The sequence below is a fragment of the Suricata suricatta genome, chromosome 12 (assembly GCF_006229205.1).
Source record: "Suricata suricatta isolate VVHF042 chromosome 12, meerkat_22Aug2017_6uvM2_HiC, whole genome shotgun sequence".
Lineage (NCBI taxonomy): Eukaryota > Metazoa > Chordata > Mammalia > Carnivora > Herpestidae > Suricata > Suricata suricatta.
The window spans coordinates 2,722,442-2,740,811 of NC_043711.1; the positions used below are offsets into that span (position 1 = coordinate 2,722,442).

An 18,370-nucleotide genomic window follows, 5' to 3' on the forward strand; every position below is an offset into this window, starting at 1 on the left:
TGGCTCCTGACTCCACCCCCACCCCATCTCTCGTCCCCTGGTTGGGGGGGGGGGGTGGCTGTGGCAGCCCCCCCACAGCTGTCCCCTGGCCCTGGGGCTGAGCCAGAGGCGGACCCCCCAAAGTAAATGGAACAAGTACAATGGACAGTTTGCTTTTTCTTTCCCTGTTTTGTTTTAAACCTAAGGAAGCAGGTCTGAGAAGACGCCGGAGCAGCGGGCCGCCCTCCCTGGGACAGGTGGCGGGCGGGGACGAGTGGGACCCGTCACACAGCGATTCTCGTGGGCGTGCTGGGCTGATTCAGCCGCAGCGTTTTACACAACCAGCCGGCAAAGTCCACTTCTTCCACCTCGGACCGCTTGATGAAGGTGTGGTTCTGGAAGGGGAGAGGGGGCCCATCAGCGGCCGTGGTGGGGGGAGGGGACAGGGCTGAGCAGGAGACCCGTCTCCCCCAGTGCCTGGCACCTTGGCAGGGGGGTGCGTGGCTCCTGGGACAGTGTGGCCACCGAGGCCTCCGTGATGACAGTTAAGTCCCTGACACGTTCTACCTGCTGCAGCAGCCACCGGCCACGTGTGGCTCCTGTGGCTGAAGAGTCTTCTGTTTCGGTTCAAGCAGCTGCAGGAGGGCCTGGAACCCCTGGTGTGTGTGTGTGGGGGGGGTGCTGGGGAGGGGCAGCTCGGACCCCTGGTGTGTGGGCAGGGTGGCCCAGGGTCCCTGGGGTGTGTGTGTGTGCGCGCACATGCACGCTAGGGTCCCTGATGTGTAGGGGGCGGGTGGTGAGGGGAAGGGAGAGCCTGGGGCCCCTGGTGTGTGTGTGTATGGGGGTGGCCTGGGGTCCCTGGTGTGTGGGCAGGGGGTGCTGGGGAGGGGCGGCCTGGGGTCCCTGGTGTGTGGGCAGGGGGTGCTGGGGAGGGGGGGCCTGGGGTCCCTGGTGTGTGGGCAGGGGGTGCTGGGGAGGGGCGGCCCAGGGCCCCTGGTGTGCAGGGGAGGGGCGAGCGGGCGCCTGGGCAGCAGGTCCAGCCTCCTCACATGAGCTCCCCACCCGCCCCCCGCGGGGCCTCGATATCCAGGAGTTTCTCTATTTCACCGATTTCTGCGTACTTTACAACGATCAGGCATCTGTGACGTCCCCCGTGCCGCTAACACGCGTTACTGGGAGCTTCCCTCGAGGGACAGTGAGGACTTTCCCGAAGTCAGGGCAGACCCTTCCCGCCTGCCATTCGTGGGGGCGCCCACAGCCCAGGGACAGCGGCCGTCACGGGAGCTAACAGAGGAGGTGGGACTGGACAAGGTGTCCAGGGACACCGCGGAGGAGGTGCCGAAGCGGAGACCCTGGCAAGCAGGACAACTGAGGGGGGGCCCGGAACGTGTCCCCTGGGGTGGAGGCCGGCTGGAGGCAGGAAGGCAGGGCCCCCTCACCGGAAAGACTATGGACCAGCACATGTGACCGTCCCTGGCACGACCTGATGTGGAGGCGCGTGGGGGGGGCCGTCCTAGGCCTGGCAGCTGACCACGAGCGCGGAGGGACACACAGAGTCTCCCGGGGCCCCGCCCCCACCCCGCTGGGGGCGCCCGGGTCTCCCCAACCTGGGGCCCCGCGACGCCCAAGGCAGGAGTGGCCCCAGCACTCACAGGGACACCCTGACCACAGGCACATCTGGGCCGCTCTAAGCCGTCCCCTCTAATGGAGCAAGGAGCCCCGCGGGGGACCCACGCGCGCCCCAGGACACCAGAGCTGGCCGGGAGGTGAGCCTGTGCACCCCCACCCCCGGGACCCAGAATCATCGGGTCACTTACCATGAGCATCTTGAGATCCGCTCGCTCCGCTGGGTTCTTAATTAGGCTGGAGGGGAAGACAGGGGGAGGCGCTTAGCTGGCGGCCATGAGACGCGCGTGCTGACGCAGCCAGGCACCGAATCTGCTCTGCCACCCCCTTGCCCTAAGGGCACGACCTCTGGGGAGGGAAGGGCACGGGTCCGAGGCTGGGGCGAGGGGGACGGGGTGAGGAGGGGCCCAGCGGCACCCCAGCTGCAGGGCAAGAACCCCCAATTCAGGAGTCAGACCGTCAAAATGCAGCCTCGTCCTTCCAAGCGGCAGCACCGCCCCTGCGGGCAGCTGCCCAAACACAGGGGGCAGCCCTACAGCGCAAAGCATCTGCAGATCGCCAGATCGGAGCTGCGCACCCTGGCCGGCGGTTGTGCAAAGGGCCAGGGGTGCCTTTGCTGCCCGAAGCAGGTGTGCCGCTGTGTGAGAGCCAGGCCCTCGGCGTGAGGGGGCGGCTCCGACCCCACTTCCTGCTCCGGGGCCTGAGCGCCCCAGGCCCAGGCTGACGCGGCAAATAAAGGTGGCCGCTTCCCAAAAAGCGACTTGGAAAGCTCATTTGGAAGATGGGGGCGGGTTACAGGTCTTGAGAGGTTAGGAAACTGGGGTGCCTGCTGGCAGAAGGCAAGGTGGGAATGGCATCATTTCCAAATGGCCTGATATCCTGTGTGCTCTGGGGATAAGACGGGGACACGAGCTGGACCCTGCAACCCGGCGGCCTTGCCAAGGGAACCTGTGTAAGTTGTCAGGTGAGCTCAGGTGCCCCCCAGGCACTGCTGCCCCGCGCAGGTGCCCCATCAGCCCCAGCAGAGGGCCCCGGCCCCGGCCCCGGCCCGGAAGGAAGTGTGCATCTGGGTCGGGGCCAGGGGTGTGGGTGGGGCCTCCTGTGGCCTGGCGCCCCGCCCCAGCCTGCCCCAGGGACCTGCGGAGGAGGTGGCACCTTACCATTTATTTACAAACTCCTGGAAGTCCTGGGTGAAGACGCCGCTGGGCAGCTTGGGGGGTGGCTGTGAGGGGACAGAGAGGCGGGGGTCAGACACTCAAGGATGGTTCTGGAATCATAGGAAAACCACCCCATCTTCCGGCAGCTTCCCCACCCGCCTTGCCGGCCAGGCTCCTCCAGGGTTCTCTTTGGCGAGGCCTGAGTTTGGGACCACAGCTGGCCTTAGGGGGAAGGACAGGGCCCACCCTTCACTTCACAGACGTGTGTCACACTGTTGGGCCACCCATCTCTGGGAGGGTTGGGGCCACGGGGCGGGGGGGCGGGGGGGGCGGGGGGTCAGCCAGCTCCAGGGTCAGGCCGGGAGGCTGGGGAAGCCAGGGTGCACGTGCCTGGGCAAGGACAGCATGTGCAGGCCAGGTCCCTGTTAGGGAAGGCTCCGGGCCTGCTGGCCCCGCGACACCCACAGGGCCTTCTTCCCAGCAGGGGTGGGAGGTGCCAGGCATCCCAGGAAGACAGACGTGCTCGCTGGGGCCGGGCGTGGCTGCCAGGTGCAGGGCTGTGTCACCAGAGCCAGCCCGTCCTGTTCTGTCATCTCCAACCCCGCTCGGGGCTGCTCCCTCGACGCCCAGCCCTGGACCGAGCCCGGGCCTCAGGCAGCCCGGTCGTCCTGTTTCTCCGCCCTGACTCCAAAGGGCCACCCCCACGGCCCACGGAATGCCCCGGAAGGGTGACCCTACCGAGCTGAGTGGGAGGCTTCAGGCTCAGGTCCTACTCTGCCCCTTTCTGACAGCAGGCCCGCAGCTTGGAGACGGCCCCCCACCTGCCCTCCTCGACCAGGCGCGGCCGCGTCAGGCCCTCCCTGCCCCGGGGCAGCGTGGGCGCTTCCAACCAAGTCAAAGGGCCCCGGTCGCGCCGGGCACGCACCTCATTCACGATGTAGTCGAGCAGCTCAAAGATGGCCATGGCCGGCCGGCTGTCCGTCCCGTGGCCTGCAGGGGCAGATGCAGACCGGTGAGGCAGGTGGCCGCCGGGCGCTCGTTCCTGCCCCCTGGCCTGGCCCAGAGGCGCCCCGCCCGTGCCCCTCGACACGGAGCCTGCCTCCGAGCCTCCAGTGACTTAACAGGACAAAACAAAACAAGACGCCAAAACGAACAGGAGCCGTTTTCGAGAAGTCACACATTTGGCACGGCGCTGCCTCCAGGCTGGGCCAAAGTCACAAGCCCTGCTTTCTGGCACACAGGCAGGGGGCGGGGGGCGTGGGGGGTGCTGGCCACGAGCAAGGACAGCGGTGTGACCTTGCACGGAGCAGCGGGTGAAGGGGGCATCGGGCCCCAAACACTGCCCAGAACGGATGGGCTGCTGGGGGTAGCTGACCCTCATCTTGGGCCCAGCTGGCCAGGGCCGGGTTTGGCCGCTGGACTTTTGCCTCCTGTCCCCTGTCCTGAAACGGGCATTCGAGCCGGGGCTGGGGGAGGTGCTGGCAGGCTGCGGTGGCCTAGCACAGCCCCCCCCTCCCGCCCCCGGCCAGCTCCTCCCTGCGGGACGGGGCCTCGGCAGAACGCCCGCGATGCCATCTGGAGTTGGGGCTGGAGGGCCAGGGCCCGAGGACACACAGGGGCGGGAGGACACCAAGACACCAGACCCCCCCGGGTCTGGCACCAGGAAGACAGAGGAGCCGGGCTTGCAAACACTGCGCACCTCGCCCTCGGGCCGCTAGCGTCGGCGAGCGGGGAGGGTGCACAACGGGCTCCAGGCGCACGCGCACGGGGCCGCGGGCAGGAGCCAGGCGCCCGCCCCCGCCGCCCCGCGGGCGGACCCAGGACACACGATGCTCCGGGAGGGAACCGGACAGGCGAGGCCCCGCGGGGTGGGAGTCCACGGACGGGAGGGGGCGGGTGACAGCTGATGGGGACAGGGTTTCTCTGAGGTGACACGATGTTCTGGAACTGGACAGTGGTGATGGCCGCGCAGCCTCGTGAAAACACAAACCGCCAGGCATCACACGCCTTAAGCTAGCGAGTCACGTGCTGTGTGACGTCTCTCCCTGTAAACTCGTTTCAAGCACACGCAGAGGCCAACATCCGTCCCTGGCACATCCAGACTCAGCCCACTCCCTTCCTGTCACTTGACTTAAAGACAGCAGAGCCCTGAGTGCTGCTTCCTAGTTACGCTGCGGTGACCCTTCCCCCTCGCCCCTGCAAAATGGCCGAGAGTCGGCCTGAAGCTCTCTGGCCCTGGGGAGCCCCCCAACCGCACAGGTGGCCGCTGCGGGTACAGAGAGTCCTCTGGGAGCCCAGCGGGCCCCCAGCACCCTCAGCCTCCGGTCTCCTCCCGCACCGCGTGTCGGGACTGAACCCGACAGGCCACCAGAGGAAGTGTGAGTCGAGTCCGTTTCGGCTTCCGAAGGCCTGACCCAAGCGCAGCAGAGCCCGCACAGTCCAGGCCTGACCCAAGCGCAGCAGAGCCCGCACAGTCCAGGCCTGACCCAAGCGCAGCAGGGCCCGCACAGTCCAGGCCTGACCCAAGCGCAGCACAGCCCGCACAGTCCAGGCGCTGGGCCGCTGGGCGCCTGCCGGACGCTCCTCCGGGGCCCCTCTCTACGTTGGAGCATTTCCAGCGTAAATTGTTGGAAAAACCACCAACCAACGGCTCGGCAGAGGTTAGTTTGCAGATGCCCCCCAGCTGGTAACGTATGCAGCTGCCCCTGGCCGGGACCGGGTCTGGGGGGCCGAGCCCACAGCCTCAGGTGCCTGGGACTCCCCGTGCCGCTAACGCTGCCTGTCCGGTCCCAAGTTCCAGGTTCAGGCCATACCACTGATGGGGCGTCCTGGGGGTCTCGGCCGAGGTGAGATGCTGTGAGGCTCTCCTTCTGCCCCATCAACCACGGGCCGGCCGAATATGGCCTCTAGCTCCTTGGCATCCGGCGGGGGGATGGGGTACCTCCCGATGGACAGCTCCACCAGGGACAGGCCCATGCTCCAGATGTCCGACTGCACTGAGTAGTGCGTGCCCTGCAACCGCTCTGGCTGTCGGGAGAGAAGAGCAAAGACACGCCCGGAGGGCAGCTGGACCCCAACGCCCCCCTCCTGGCCCGTGCCCCCCAGAGACCCGGCAACGGAGAGAAAGCAAGTCCATCCCCCTCTCCACCGCCCTGGGACGGGGAGGCTCCCGGCCTAGTGCACGAGGTCTGAATCCTCGGCACTCTCGGGAAAGAATGGCCAGCCCAGGAAAGGCCAGAGCAATGCCTCCCTTTCTGCTAGAATCCCAAGGCTAACTTCTCAGAGTCTGCTCCTGAGACCCCCCGGACACTTCTGGAAACACCTGAGGACCAGATTCTTTCTTTCTTTTCTTTTCTTTTTTTTTTTTAACATTTATTTATTTTTGAGAGAGAAAAAGACAGATCATGAGCAGGGGAGGGGCAGAGAGAGGGACACACAGAATCGGAAACAGACTCCAGGCTCTGAGCTGTCAGCACAGAGCCTGACATGGGGCTCGAACTCACAAACTGTGAGATCATGACCTGAGCCGGAGTCGGATGCTTGACCGACTGAGCCATCCAGGTGCCCCCCGAGGGCCGGTTTCTAGCTGGCCACAGCCCTGCACTAGCCTCTTACTGCTGGCGGAACGGAAGGAGGCGGGTACTTGCAAGGACGCTGGAACTCGGACGGAAACTAAAAATCCAGCAGGAGCACAAAGTGCGTTACGGAGAAGCGCAGGCGTCAGAGAGGCGTGTGGAAGTCGGGGGCGCGGACAGGAGCGGGGTGGCGCAGGCGCCCGCAGGCCCCCGGGCAGACTCACAGACATGTAGGACCGAGTTCCCACGAAGGAGTTAGCCATGGAGTCGATGAGCTGGCCGCTCACTCCAAAGTCGCACAGCTTGATCTCCCCTCGGGAGTTGACGAGGATGTTGGACGGTTTCACGTCTGAGGGCAGAGCCAGCTGCAGGTGAGGGGGGCCCGGCCCGGCCTCCAGGCACCCCACTCACCTGCCGCGCCTCGGCCCGCTCACCTCGGTGCATAATCTGGTGCTTTTCCCGGAGATAGGCCAAACCCCGGAGGACCTGTGAGGAGGGGGTCCAGGACGGGTGAGCAGACCCGAGGGGCCTCGTGTCTGGGGCGGGTTTAGGGAGCCCACCAGAGGCAGGGACGGCCGCGACACCCTGCCCCCACCCGCCAGCCTGCGGAGCGCGGTCTGCTGAGAGCCTGCGAGATGGGGGGCACTGGGGCAGCGCCCACGCGGGGCAGGGAAGCACCCCTCTGTCTAATGTGCAAAGACGCCACTTGCTTGGCCCCCAGCTGCTGGGGACAGCACCTCCCGTACCGGCCACAGGGAAGGGGCAGGACAGCGTGAGCCGGCGCCGGCCCAGGCCCGCAAGTGTGTGCCCCGCGCGCCCCACCCCCCCTGGGCTGTAGCGCCCGCACACTTACCGCGATGCTGACCTTCCCAAGGATCTCCTCGGGAATTCTCTTGGCTTCTTTCAACACCTGGTCCAGAGAGCCGCCGTCCTAGGGTCGGCACAGAGGGGAGGGCAGGCTGCTCTGAGCAGTGGGCTGGGAGGAGGCCCCGCGGGAGCCCGGGCAGCAGGTGGGACAGCGCCTCCCCGCTTCCCAGCGAGCTGGGGCTCAATCTCCTCCACGGGACACAGAGGCGGGACCACGGCCAGATGCCACCCGCTGGCCGAGAGCCAGGACCCCCTCGGGTCCCTGCCGCCACCGAGGCCGAGCACGGCCCATCCTTCCAGGCAGCGAGGCCCAGGTTGCGGCCTTCCCCAGCCTGCCAGCCTCTGGGGCCTGGACCCCTCCTGCAAGCAGGGGCAGCGGGGGCCCGGAGGTGCCAGCGCAGGAGAAACATGGCTGCCCACAGCTCCCAGCTCCCCGGCCCCCACTCCTCAGGCCTCATCTCGTGCTCAGGTCCTACCAGGCTGAACCCCACCTCACCCCACCCCGGTCGTGGCCTTAAATTCACAGGCTGCCGCACAGCAAACCTGGAGACCAAACCTAGGCGGGTCCCCAAAGACATGCCCGCTGGGTCCCCTGGGATGCTAGGGGGACCCAATTAAGTGCCAAGCGTGGGGGGCCAGCATCTGAGCTCAAGGCTGGGCAGCCCCAGGGCCGGTGGTTTCTCCACCAAGCAGCTCTGGGCCACCTATAGCCACACTGCTTCCTCGAAGCCAGAGGAAGGGGTGCGGGGAGGAGAGCCTGAGATCCCAGGGATGCCGGGGCCTCCCGTCTCCAGCACTTCTACCCGAGGCGGGAAGTTCTAGAACACTGATGCATGCTGAAGCTTCTACAACCTGCACGTGACTGGCTCCAGACCAGGCGTGCAAGCCGGTGCAGGCGGCCATGGCCAAGGAGAGGCCTGGCTCCACCCACTCTGCCTGCCGCCAGGGCCTTCCTTCCAGCCCTCCTGGGCCTTCCTCTAGCAACTGATCTTAGAATAATTAAAAAAAAAAAAAAAACAAATCTCTTAAAACTATAACCCTGGCTCCTGACATGACTCCTTTCGTTCTTGATTTTCGTGGACCCCCTGCGGGTTTATAAACAAGGTCCCGGGGTGCGTCCCCAGAGGCCACGGGAGGCCCAGCACCACCCAGGCCAGCCAACCACACATGTCCCCGGACGTGGCCCGGTGTCCCCTGGGGCGGGAGTAGTCCCGGATGAGACCCCCCCGTCTGTGTCAGGTCATGCTGACAGAAGTGGTGGAGAGAGCACAACGGGATGTCTCTGACCCAAACCTCACGCCGCGGGCGGCACGGAGGCCCTCGCGGGGCAGGTGTGCTAACTACGCTGCGCGGCCACTTTCCTTACGAATCCCTCGCCTGTAGGTCAGTCAGCCCCCATCTCCTGGAGAGTCTGTCGGCCTCCCCTGGAGCGTGACTTCTATTCTTCCAGATCTTTCTGTGTATCTGCATAAGCATCCGTGTGCGTAGGGAGCCACGCAGTCTAAGAAATGCACCCAGGTGGGCTCCCCTGACCCCCGGGACCTGCCCGCTCGGGGCACATGCGCCGCGCCGGCCATGTCCTCCCTCTCCCTGGCCTGGGCGGGGGTCCCTCTTTGCCTCCCTCTCCCAGGCGGAGGTGTGACTTCCCACTGCTGAGCCACACGGACCCCAAGAAGCACCAAGATGCATCTGCAAGTTCCGCAAGCTGCCCCCCACGCCCCCCACTGTCCGTGGGCTCTGTGCCCGGGGTGGCACCGGCTCCAGGGTCAGGCCCGGGGTGGTGCCACCAGCCTGCTGTTTGTAAGCCAGACACCCACGCGGGCTGGCCAGGTGAGTCCACGCCTGCGTGCTGGTCACCAGCCAGGGCTCCCCTCCCGCAAGCTGGGGCTGCTGTCTGCCCAGCTGGGCACAGGAGCCGATTCACGGCCCTGCGGAGCCCGGCTTGCCCTCTGCCCAGGGCCCCAGGCGCCGGAGAGAGGCCAGCCTCTCTCCCCTCAGCCCTCCCTGCAGAGGGGTGAGAAGCCCGTCCCCACGCACGCCACTAAGAGGAGCCGTGGCGAGGACGCCCGACCCCAGGCTGTCACCCAATGTGGCACACAAGTGACTGACACGGACAGAAAGCCCTGGGGATTGGGGGGGGGTCATGTGACACGAGGCCACCATGGAGGCCGGTGTGAGGCCCCCCCGCACCGTACTACCACCTCGGTCTCCCGCCCTCCCTGCCCACAGGGGCCCCCTTCAGGCCACCCCGGAACTGTAACACCGGTGGCCGCTGAGCTCGGCGCAGGGACCCGCAGTGGGCGGGCGGGAGCAGGGGCACCGCACGCTCGCTCTACCGCCCCCCCAGCCAGGGCCGCACGGAGGATGAGGATGAGCACAGGCAGCCGGGGTCCCCGGCCCGTCCCCGGCCCCCGTCGTCATCGGGGCGCAGCTGCCGCGGCAGGAAACCGAGAACAGAAGCGGGACGGAGGCCTCTTCTCCAGGAAGGAGGCGGAGGCGAGCCCTCGGCCCCGGCGGGCGGCACCCTGTCCGGGCGCTGTCACGCCGAGGGCACTTGCTGAAAGCACTTCCTGCCCGCCTTGCGACACGGTCGGAGGGGCCCACGCAGGCGTAACCGAATCGGCGAGCCTGAGGCCACAGCATCCTGGTTTTGCAAGGGCCCCTCAGGGCCGGGCCGGAGAGCTGCGCAGGCAGCCCCACACCTGAGGGACTCGGCGGGCACGGGGGCGGCGGCACTTCCTCCCAGGGCCCCCCGCTGGACCACTTCTGCTTCCCCTGCAGCCGGTCCCACCCAGTCCCATGCTCAAGACCACAGTTTCCTAACAAGGGGGCTCACCAGAATCAGCCGTGGTGGCTTGAAAAAAAGACAGGGGCCCTGCTCCGGCCCAAAGCCCCCGGCGCCGCGGACCAGGGCTGGGGCCAGAGCGGGCTCGGCCTCTGAGGAGCTCTTTCTTCAGAGGGCCCCCCGGGGTGGCTATCCAAGCGCGGGGGCACCTTGGGCCCTGCGATCCCAGCTTCGGGGCCTCCTCTGAGTCTCGTGAGGAAAGGCCAGGCGCTGCCGCTGGGGACGGGCCTGTGTCCGCCCCAGAGGGAGGCGAGGCTGGAAGGGGGAAGGACGAGGGCACCGCAGGGGACAGCCCGGGGAGGGCCCTTGGGAAGCGCGGTGCTCGGCATCGAGGCCGCGGGCAGGGGGCCCGCCGCTCACCATGTGCTCCATGCAGATGCTGATCTCGCCGTCGCTGTAGAAGGCGCCGTAGAAGCCCACGATGTACGGCGAGTTACACTCGTGCAGCACCTGCAGCTCGCGAATGATCTGGTTGCGGATGGCCGGCTTGATCTCCAGGTGGATCAGCTGCGAGGGAGAGGGAGGCGCTCGCGACCGCGGCTCTGCCGGCCGCCAGGCAGGAGGGGGCTTCGGGCCCCTGCCCGGGACGTGCTCGCGGCAGCATTCAAAACGGCCAGGCACTTCTAGGCATCCACCTAGAGAACCAGACACGCGCGTCCACACAAACTCACACACCGTGTTCACGCAGGGCTCACGGCCGCCGGAACGTGAGCGCCACCGAAGCGTCCGCCGCACGCGCACACCCTTCAGTGCGTCCACCGCGCATGCGCACGCCCCTCGGCCGCCAGCAGGAGCGAGGCGCCCGCACCCGCCGCCCCGCGGACGGACCCCGAACACACGACGCTCCGGGAGGGAACCGGACACGTGAGGCCACACGGGGTGGGAGTCCACGTGTGGGACCGTCCGGAACAGGCTTGTCTATGGACGGAAAGGGGCTGGTGGGGGTGGTGAGGACAGAGATGGGGTCTTTCTGGGGACAGGGAATGTTCTAGAATAGACGGTGGTGGTGGACGCACAGCTCTGTGAATGTACACCACTGACTTATATATACTTTAAAATGGGGTAGGGGGGCGTCTGGGGGGCTCAGTCGGTTAAGTGTCTGACTTCGGCTCAGGTCATGATCTCAGTTTGTGAGTTTGAGCCCTGTGACGGGCTCTGTGTTTCTCTCTCTCTCTCTCTCTCTCTCTCTCTCTCTCTCTCTCTGCCCCTCCCCTGCGCATGCTCTGTTTCTCTCAGAATAAACATTAAAGAAACGGGTAAGTGGAGGAAGGGAGGTGGGACCAAAGAACTGCACACACGCAAAGGGCTAAACGGTGTGGCGTGTAGACCACACTCCGTAAAGCTGTTTTAAATTTATATTTTTAGTGTTTTATTTATTTTTGATACAGAGAGAGACAGAGCATGAGAGGGGGAGGGGCAGAGAGAGGAGGAGACACAGAACCAGAGCAGGCTCCAGGCTCTGAGCTAGCTGTCAGCACAGAGCCTGACGCGGGGCTCGAACCCACGAATGTGAGATCTGACCTGAGCCGAAGTCGGAGGCTTAACCAACTGAGCCACCCAGGCGCCCCCGTAAAGCTGTTTTAAAACAGACCTCGACGGAGCAACACCTTCACTCGGGTGCAGGGGAGCTCCGGGAAGTAGCCTCCCCGCCGCCCAGCCATCGGCAGCCCCAGCCCAGGACCCCGCCCAGCGTGGGCCGTGACCTCTGGCCCTCGCAGCCAGAGGGCCGCCTCTCGAGACCCCATCCCCACAGGGAGGGAGCCCCAGGCTGCACCCATGGGCCCCAGTTTCCCTGCGCCTGAGTTCAACTCAGCAGAGGGGATGGTGACTTCAATGTTCAAAAGGCGAGAAACCACAGGAGTGTCTGGAGAGATGCAGGACACAAATGACAAAGTGCCACAGGCAATGCCCACCAGGAAAGAGCAGAGGCCGCGGCCTCCTGTCTTGGCCACAGAGGAGCCCGGCTGCCGTGAGGCTGCGCCAGACGGGAGCAGCAGGAAAGGACCAACGGGAAAGGACCAATGTGTCCGAGCCCGTCAGGCGTCCGCATGGGATCCCCGTGAGGGGCACAGGGGGTGGTGAAGACCTGCTCGGAGGGGAGCAGTTGGCCAGACAGATGTGGTGGGGGGTGGGTGTCCAAGGGGGACAAAGAGCAGACTGAGGGCACGAAAGCACGAGTGCCAGTTCAGGGGAGCACGTGGTACCAGCTCATGTGATGACCTTGGCCCCCTTGAGGAGTGGCAGGTCCATGTGGCTCGGTGCCCCTCGCCCTTCCCAGCAAACTTAGGGAGCTGTTGCTGCCCTGCAAAGGCAAGCTCTGTTCGTGAGCCTGGGCACCACCCCACCCCCACGGCTGCCCCCCGAGGATGCTGGGGTGCCCTCTCCTCAGCGGGACTACCCGCAAGGTGATGCCCGGTGGGCACGCTTGTGACATGCCGGCTGTGAAAATGAGGCGCAGCTCTCTACACGGGAGACAGGTGGGCTCTCAAAAGCCCAAGAGGGACCCATTGAGTCTGAGGGGTGCGCGGTGCAGGGTGACACCGGCCAGCACCGTGCCCCAGAAACACCATCAGGCTGCGTGTTGCCTGGAAAAGTGCACAGAAACCAGGGAGACGAATTTTTCACTATCTTCACTCCACGCCGTGTATCAAAGCATTAGTGTTTGAACACATGATCCATGTACAAACACAAACGAGACCCCCCCATCCCGAGCCCCTGAAGCCTGGCACGCGCTTCTCTGCACGAGCTGCACACCTCAGCTGTGCTGACGGGCTCCACGGCTCCGTGGCCAAGGCTGACTGGGCGGCCGCCGTGGACGCTGCGGCTCTCGACCAAGAACTTCAAAGGGGCCGCAGATGAATGACCACACTGGAGAGCGAGGACCCTATGGGCTTCGCAGAAGAGGAGGAGGGGACAGAACCCTGGAGGTCCCAGGTGCCTGGGGTTGGGGCCTTCAACGGGAAGTAAGGCACAGGAAGTCAGAGGCCTTCGGGAAGGACGCTGGCAAACGGGCACGTATCTGGGCCTGTAGAGCGAGCCTTCCAGATCCGATAGGAGCCGGCCTGCCAGCCTGTCTGTGTAAATGCCGGGACGGGAGCAAGGGGCACATCTCTGAGCACGTGTGTTCACAGACACCAATGGGGGGGGGCAGGTCTTGGTGCTTTGGGCTTAAATCCTGCTCCTGGCGGCACCTGGCCAGTGAGCCGCAAGTCCGCGCTGGCACCGGTCTCCCCGAACACCGACCCCCATGTGCCCTGCGCACCCCCGCCCCGGGGCCACGCAGACTCCCATCACTAGCTGAGGCTGGCGCTCGGCATTCAAACCCAACACCAAAGCATGTCGGGGCATAAGGGACGATTTCCACTGTGGGACAGGGAGTCGGGAGGTGCAAGCTAGAGAAAGGGGGAAATAGATTCTAGAGGCCAAATGCTGATAGCTTGCATCAGGTCAAGGTCAACTGCAAAGAGCAGGCCTGAGAGGGGCCCCCCACCCCCAGCGCACGATTCCCGTGTGTGAAGCGGCTGCTCCAGTTAAACCAGGACAGGACGCTGCCTCTGCCATGGGGCGGGCACTCGAGAGACGGCAGCCGGTCCCACGACTCGGCCTTCTGGAGGCCACGAACCCTCCACCGCGGAGGCAAGCAGGTGCACGGGCCTGCACAAACTCGCTCCTCGACCGCAGGTCCACCAGCAAGGTACGTGCGGAGCAAATGTGCCTGTTCTCCGCAGGCCTCTCCTGGCCCGACGGACGCAGGCTCGGCGCCTGGGCCACGAGGGTCAGAACGCCGTGCTTCGGCCAAGAAACCGTTCACGATCAAACGTGACTGCGGACATCCAGACCAGCTCACGCGGGGCCTGCACGGCCGGCCTCCCCACTCTCCCCCTCTGCCGACCAAAGGGACCAGAGGGATGGCGGCGGCCAAGGATGCCGGCCCACGGAGAGGCCCACCCCAGGCCCTGACCCAGCCCCGCGGCCAGGCTGCATTCACAGATCCGATGAGCTTTGTACTGAGGAAGCACGGGATCCAGACCCCGCACCTGGAAGTCCAGAACCCAGCCAGGCGACAGGGAAACGAACGGCTGAAGCCACTTCCCCAGAGCCGCTTTGCCACGTCAACTTCCCATCTGTGCCCACAGCTGAATAAAGACCGGCCTCCTGGGTGAACCGGCGCTCCGGGTGGATTCGAAGGGGTCTCCGACCCCCGTGGACCGGCTGAGAGAGCTCCCGGACCATCGTGGAGCCACACCGAGGCGGCGGATGGCCTTGTCCTCAAACTGGAAGTCCTTCCCCCCGCTATGTGAGAGCAGGTTAGCTTTTTGTTTTGAAGGACTTCTGGAAGCACGGAGAAGCTGTGAAACCGGCAGTGCCCACGCAGACACGGCACGTCCCAGGAGGCCGCTCGGCAGGCCCGGAGCACCCTGGTCCCTCGGGACAGCCCTGCCCAGCTCTCTGTTCTCGGGCTCCCCCAGCACCCCGACTCCCACATCTGCCTTTTGACTCCCTGTGCTGTGGGTGCCGGCAGACCAGGGACTCCGGGGCCGCTCTGGCTTTGGAAAGGCTGCCTGCGGGGAGGGGACGGAAGCAGGTGTTCAGGAGGGAGGGCGGTGCGCCAGAGGCCGGAGAAAGAGCGACAGCGCGCAGGGCGGCTGCGGTTCTGAGACCACCAGGTGGGAACCACCGGAGAACGGCTGCGCCGGATGAGCTGAACAGCTTGTCACACAGAGTCCCCGGTTATTTGTACAGGAGCCACCACCCCCGAATGGTCACTCCACCCCCTACACCGCTCAGTGGGGGTTCTCGCGCGCTGAGCCAGAGGCTGCTCTGCGGCCTGGGACCCAGAAGAGGGAGCCACTCCGTCCCAGTGCGGATGTTTCTGGGAGCGTGTGACGTGAGGTCCGGGAAGGCAGCGGTCGGTAAAAGAGGAGCAGTTTGGGGCAGGCGGGCACGCGGCACCCCACCCGGGCCGGCGCTCTCCGAGGCCCTGGACGAGCGCCCGCGTGCCCCGAGCCCATCAGAAGGCAGGGGCCCGCCCCGCAGGGGTGCAGGGCCCACCCTGGCCCACCGCCTCTCACCTTTCTCGCCATGATGAGGCCGGAAGGTCTGTGCTGGACCTTGGTGACCACCCCGCCGTTGCCGGCCCCCAGCTCCGAGATCCTTTCGAAGTCATCGTCCTTGAGCTCCCCGACCTTGGCCTTCTGGGTGAGGAAGGCCTCCAGCCGCTTCCTCTGCTGCTCGTCGAGGTCGAGCTCTGCGAGCTTCTTCTGGAGGTCCGCCAAGCTCGCCCTGCAGAGGCCCGAGGGCGAGGGCTGCCACAACCCGGCACGCCCGGGTGCGCGGCTGGAAGGACCCGGGGGCGGCTCAGACCCCAGTCCTGTGTGGAGGACACCCCGCCCCCCGGAGGACGGGCTCTGGGGGGCCGTCCTAGCCTCGGGCCCAGGAGCCCCACTTCCTGACAAGGAGGAGACATGGGAGGCGGCAGGCTGAGCCAAGAACAAGAACCGAAGGGCAGAAGGCAGACGCTGCGGGATGTGGGCCTTTAACGCACACGGTGACGCATGCGCGCTGGAGGGACACAGAGGGGGGCCTAACGTACACGGCGCGTCCTGCTCCGCCAGCACGCTCTCCTTCTGCTACCCTCGACACAGAGCCTTTCTGTGCACAAACACTGCTGGAGCCGCTCAGCAAAAAACCAACCGCGAACTCTGTGCTTTACTGGTCGATTCAAAGAATTTTCCAAGGAATTTTGATATAATAAGCTACTTTCACTAATGCCTTGATTTTAAACCAACTCCTGGAGTAAAAAGCAGCTCCCTGTAAGAGGTGGACAAACATCAGCTCAATGCACACAAGGACTGACGCGGTGCCGTCCAACAGAAACAGAAGAGGGGTGCCTGGGGAGTTTAGTCAGTGGAGCATCCGACTTCAGCTCAGGTCATGATCTCATGGTTCGTGAGTTCAAGACCTGGGTCGGGCTCTCTGCTGACAACTCGGAGTCTGGGACCTGCTGCAGATTCTGTTGCCCCCTCCCCCGCGTGTGCCCTCTCTCAAAAATAAACATAAAAAAATAGAATAAAAGCCATATACGCAATTTATATTTTTTTACATGTGTGCAATTTTAAAAAATTTAGCAACATTAACAAAAAATACATTAAAAAAGGATTTGGTGGAATTATTTTTAACACGTTCACCTTAACGCATCGAAACTACAATTTTCAGGGGTGTCTGGTGGCTCAGTCAGTTAAGTGTCCGACTCTGGCTTAGGTCACAATCTTGCAGCTCATGAGGTCGAGCCCCGCATCGGGCTCTGTGCTGACAGCTCAGAGCCTGGAGCTGCTTCAGATTCTGTGTCTCCCTCTCTCTCTCTGCCCCTCCACCTCTCACGCTCTGTCTCTGTCTCTCAAAAGTAAATAAACATTAAAAAAAAAAAAAAAAGCAAGGGGGAGACTCGAGTTCTCTCAGGAACCTTCCAATCCCCCAACTCGACCCCAACTAGCCTGGAACTTAGAGGCCTGAGCAAAGGGGAGCACGCTGGGAACAAGGTGCAATGCCATCTGAGCCGGGAGTGCAAAGAAGCTGCTAGAAGGCAGGGGGCCACTTTGTATCCGAGCTTGGCAAACACTGCCCTGTTTTGTTCTCAAGAGCCTCCCGGGAGGCAGGTGTGGAACGGGCTCAGAGAGGTTAAGTAACTTGCCTGAGGGCCTCAACGCTCGGCCAGCAGTGCCTGGAATCCCACCCGGGTCCTCTGTGATTGCAAAGCCCTGCCCACGGCCCCGGAGCCAGAACCGTGGACCTGGACGAGGAAGGGCTGAGAAGGACTGACGGACAGAGGAAGGCAGGCAAGGCCACGTGCGTACGCCCCTCCTTTCTGAGGGTTAAGGGACAGCTTCTGAGGCCGGACCCTGCGAGGTCTCCGGCACTGTCCGGTGACATCTAAAATGCATTCTGGAGTCAGCTGATTAATCCATTTTGAATTTAATAGCAACTCATCACACACACACACGCACACCCTGGGAGTCCAGCGGCTGGCCTCCTCCACCGGGGGAATTCTGGAAGGGATGGAAATCAGAGACCACGGTAAGAGGGAGAGAAGGAGTATGAAGGCGCTCTCCTGTGAGAAGAATGGAGTGGGGGGGGGGGGCGTTGAAAACAAGGACCACATCCCCGCGTTGAGCCGCAAACCCAGAGGCAGAAGAGATGTCAGCTGCACACACAGCCACCGAGACCCCCCTGGCCCGGGGCCCCGAGTGCCGAGTCCCCCGAGAGGTACTGCACTGCAGCTCACCCCTCGCACCTGCTTCTCTTGGGGCCACAGCAAACAGACCCCAGCCGGGGCCTCGGGAGCCCTCCTGCCCCTCTTACCATGGGGAACAGCAGTGGGGACTTTTCTGTGGCCAAGGGGTCACCCTCGCCTGACCTCACGAGCATGCGCCCCTCACGCAATCCGACTCTGTCTTGAAACCCCCACGGTCCCAGATGCTCCCCTCTGTCCCCAAGCCCCCCATCAGCTCCCCGCCCCCGCCTCCTCCCCAGGATGCTGCAGCAGACCTCACTCCCCGGGGGGCCTGGGCTCCCGGGTCCCCTAGACACCCCTCAACTAGTCCTCTCCCCTCAGGAGAGGAGGGGAGCCCTCAACCCCCTTCCCTAGGAGGGACCCCTCCTCCCTTCCTCTCTTTTCAGGAACCCCATTTACTGCGTTCTTGGTATGCAAGGACCTCCCCCTCTAAGCCCAATTTCACCGTCCAGGGGCCCCACATCCCATCTTGTCCCCGAAGGGACGCCCCCTGCCTTCACTCACCACTCAGACTCCTCCCCCATCCTCTCCGGGTAGGAACCCTCCCAGGCTCCATTTCAGTCCTCAGGACCCTCCACCCCATCGTCTTCACTCAGGGACCCTCTCCCCAACTTCACTACTCAGCAACGCCTACCCACCCCCCGACCCTAGACCTCACTACTCAAAGGCCCTGCACCCCATCTTCTCCACTCAAGGACCTCCTGCCCCGACCTCCCTACTCGGAGCCCAACACCCCATCCTTTCCACTCAGGGACCCCTTGCCCCGACCTCACCACTCAGGGCCCCGCTCCCCGCGACCTCGCCACCCCGGGAACCTCCACCCCTTCTCCCCTCAGGCCCCTCCTCCTACCGAGCTCACCACTCGGGGACCCCCTCCCCTCCCACGCCCCGGCCAAGCCCGGCCCACTCACTCGGAGGCGCCCTCGCTGGTGGGGGACGGGCCCTCGGCGATGGCGGGGTTGATGGTGAGCGCCGGCAGCACCGGCTTCCTCCGGGCCAGCATCGGGGCTCCGCGGGCCGGCGGCGGCGG

The 18,370-nt window shown here is 64.7% G+C and overlaps 1 protein-coding gene across 2 annotated transcripts; it reads right to left on the reverse strand.

Moving 5' to 3' along the window:
- Positions 1-143: 143 nt before the first annotated feature.
- On the reverse strand, positions 144-18,364 carry MAP2K2 (mitogen-activated protein kinase kinase 2). Of its 2 annotated transcripts, none has more exons than XM_029919097.1 (11): positions 18,252-18,364; positions 15,122-15,332; positions 10,410-10,556; positions 7,191-7,268; positions 6,772-6,823; positions 6,562-6,686; positions 5,576-5,789; positions 3,688-3,752; positions 2,766-2,827; positions 1,797-1,842; positions 144-374 (listed from the first exon to the last, which is right to left on the reverse strand). In XM_029919097.1, the coding sequence occupies exons 1-11, from the start codon at positions 18,341-18,343 to the stop codon at positions 264-266; spliced, it is 1,203 nt and encodes a 400-aa protein (XP_029774957.1). In that variant the 5' UTR covers positions 18,344-18,364; the 3' UTR covers positions 144-263. The 2 variants fall into 2 exon arrangements, with proteins under 2 accessions (XP_029774957.1, XP_029774956.1); XM_029919096.1 differs by having other exon boundaries at positions 15,122-15,386.
- Between the last annotated feature and the right edge of the window lie 6 nt (positions 18,365-18,370).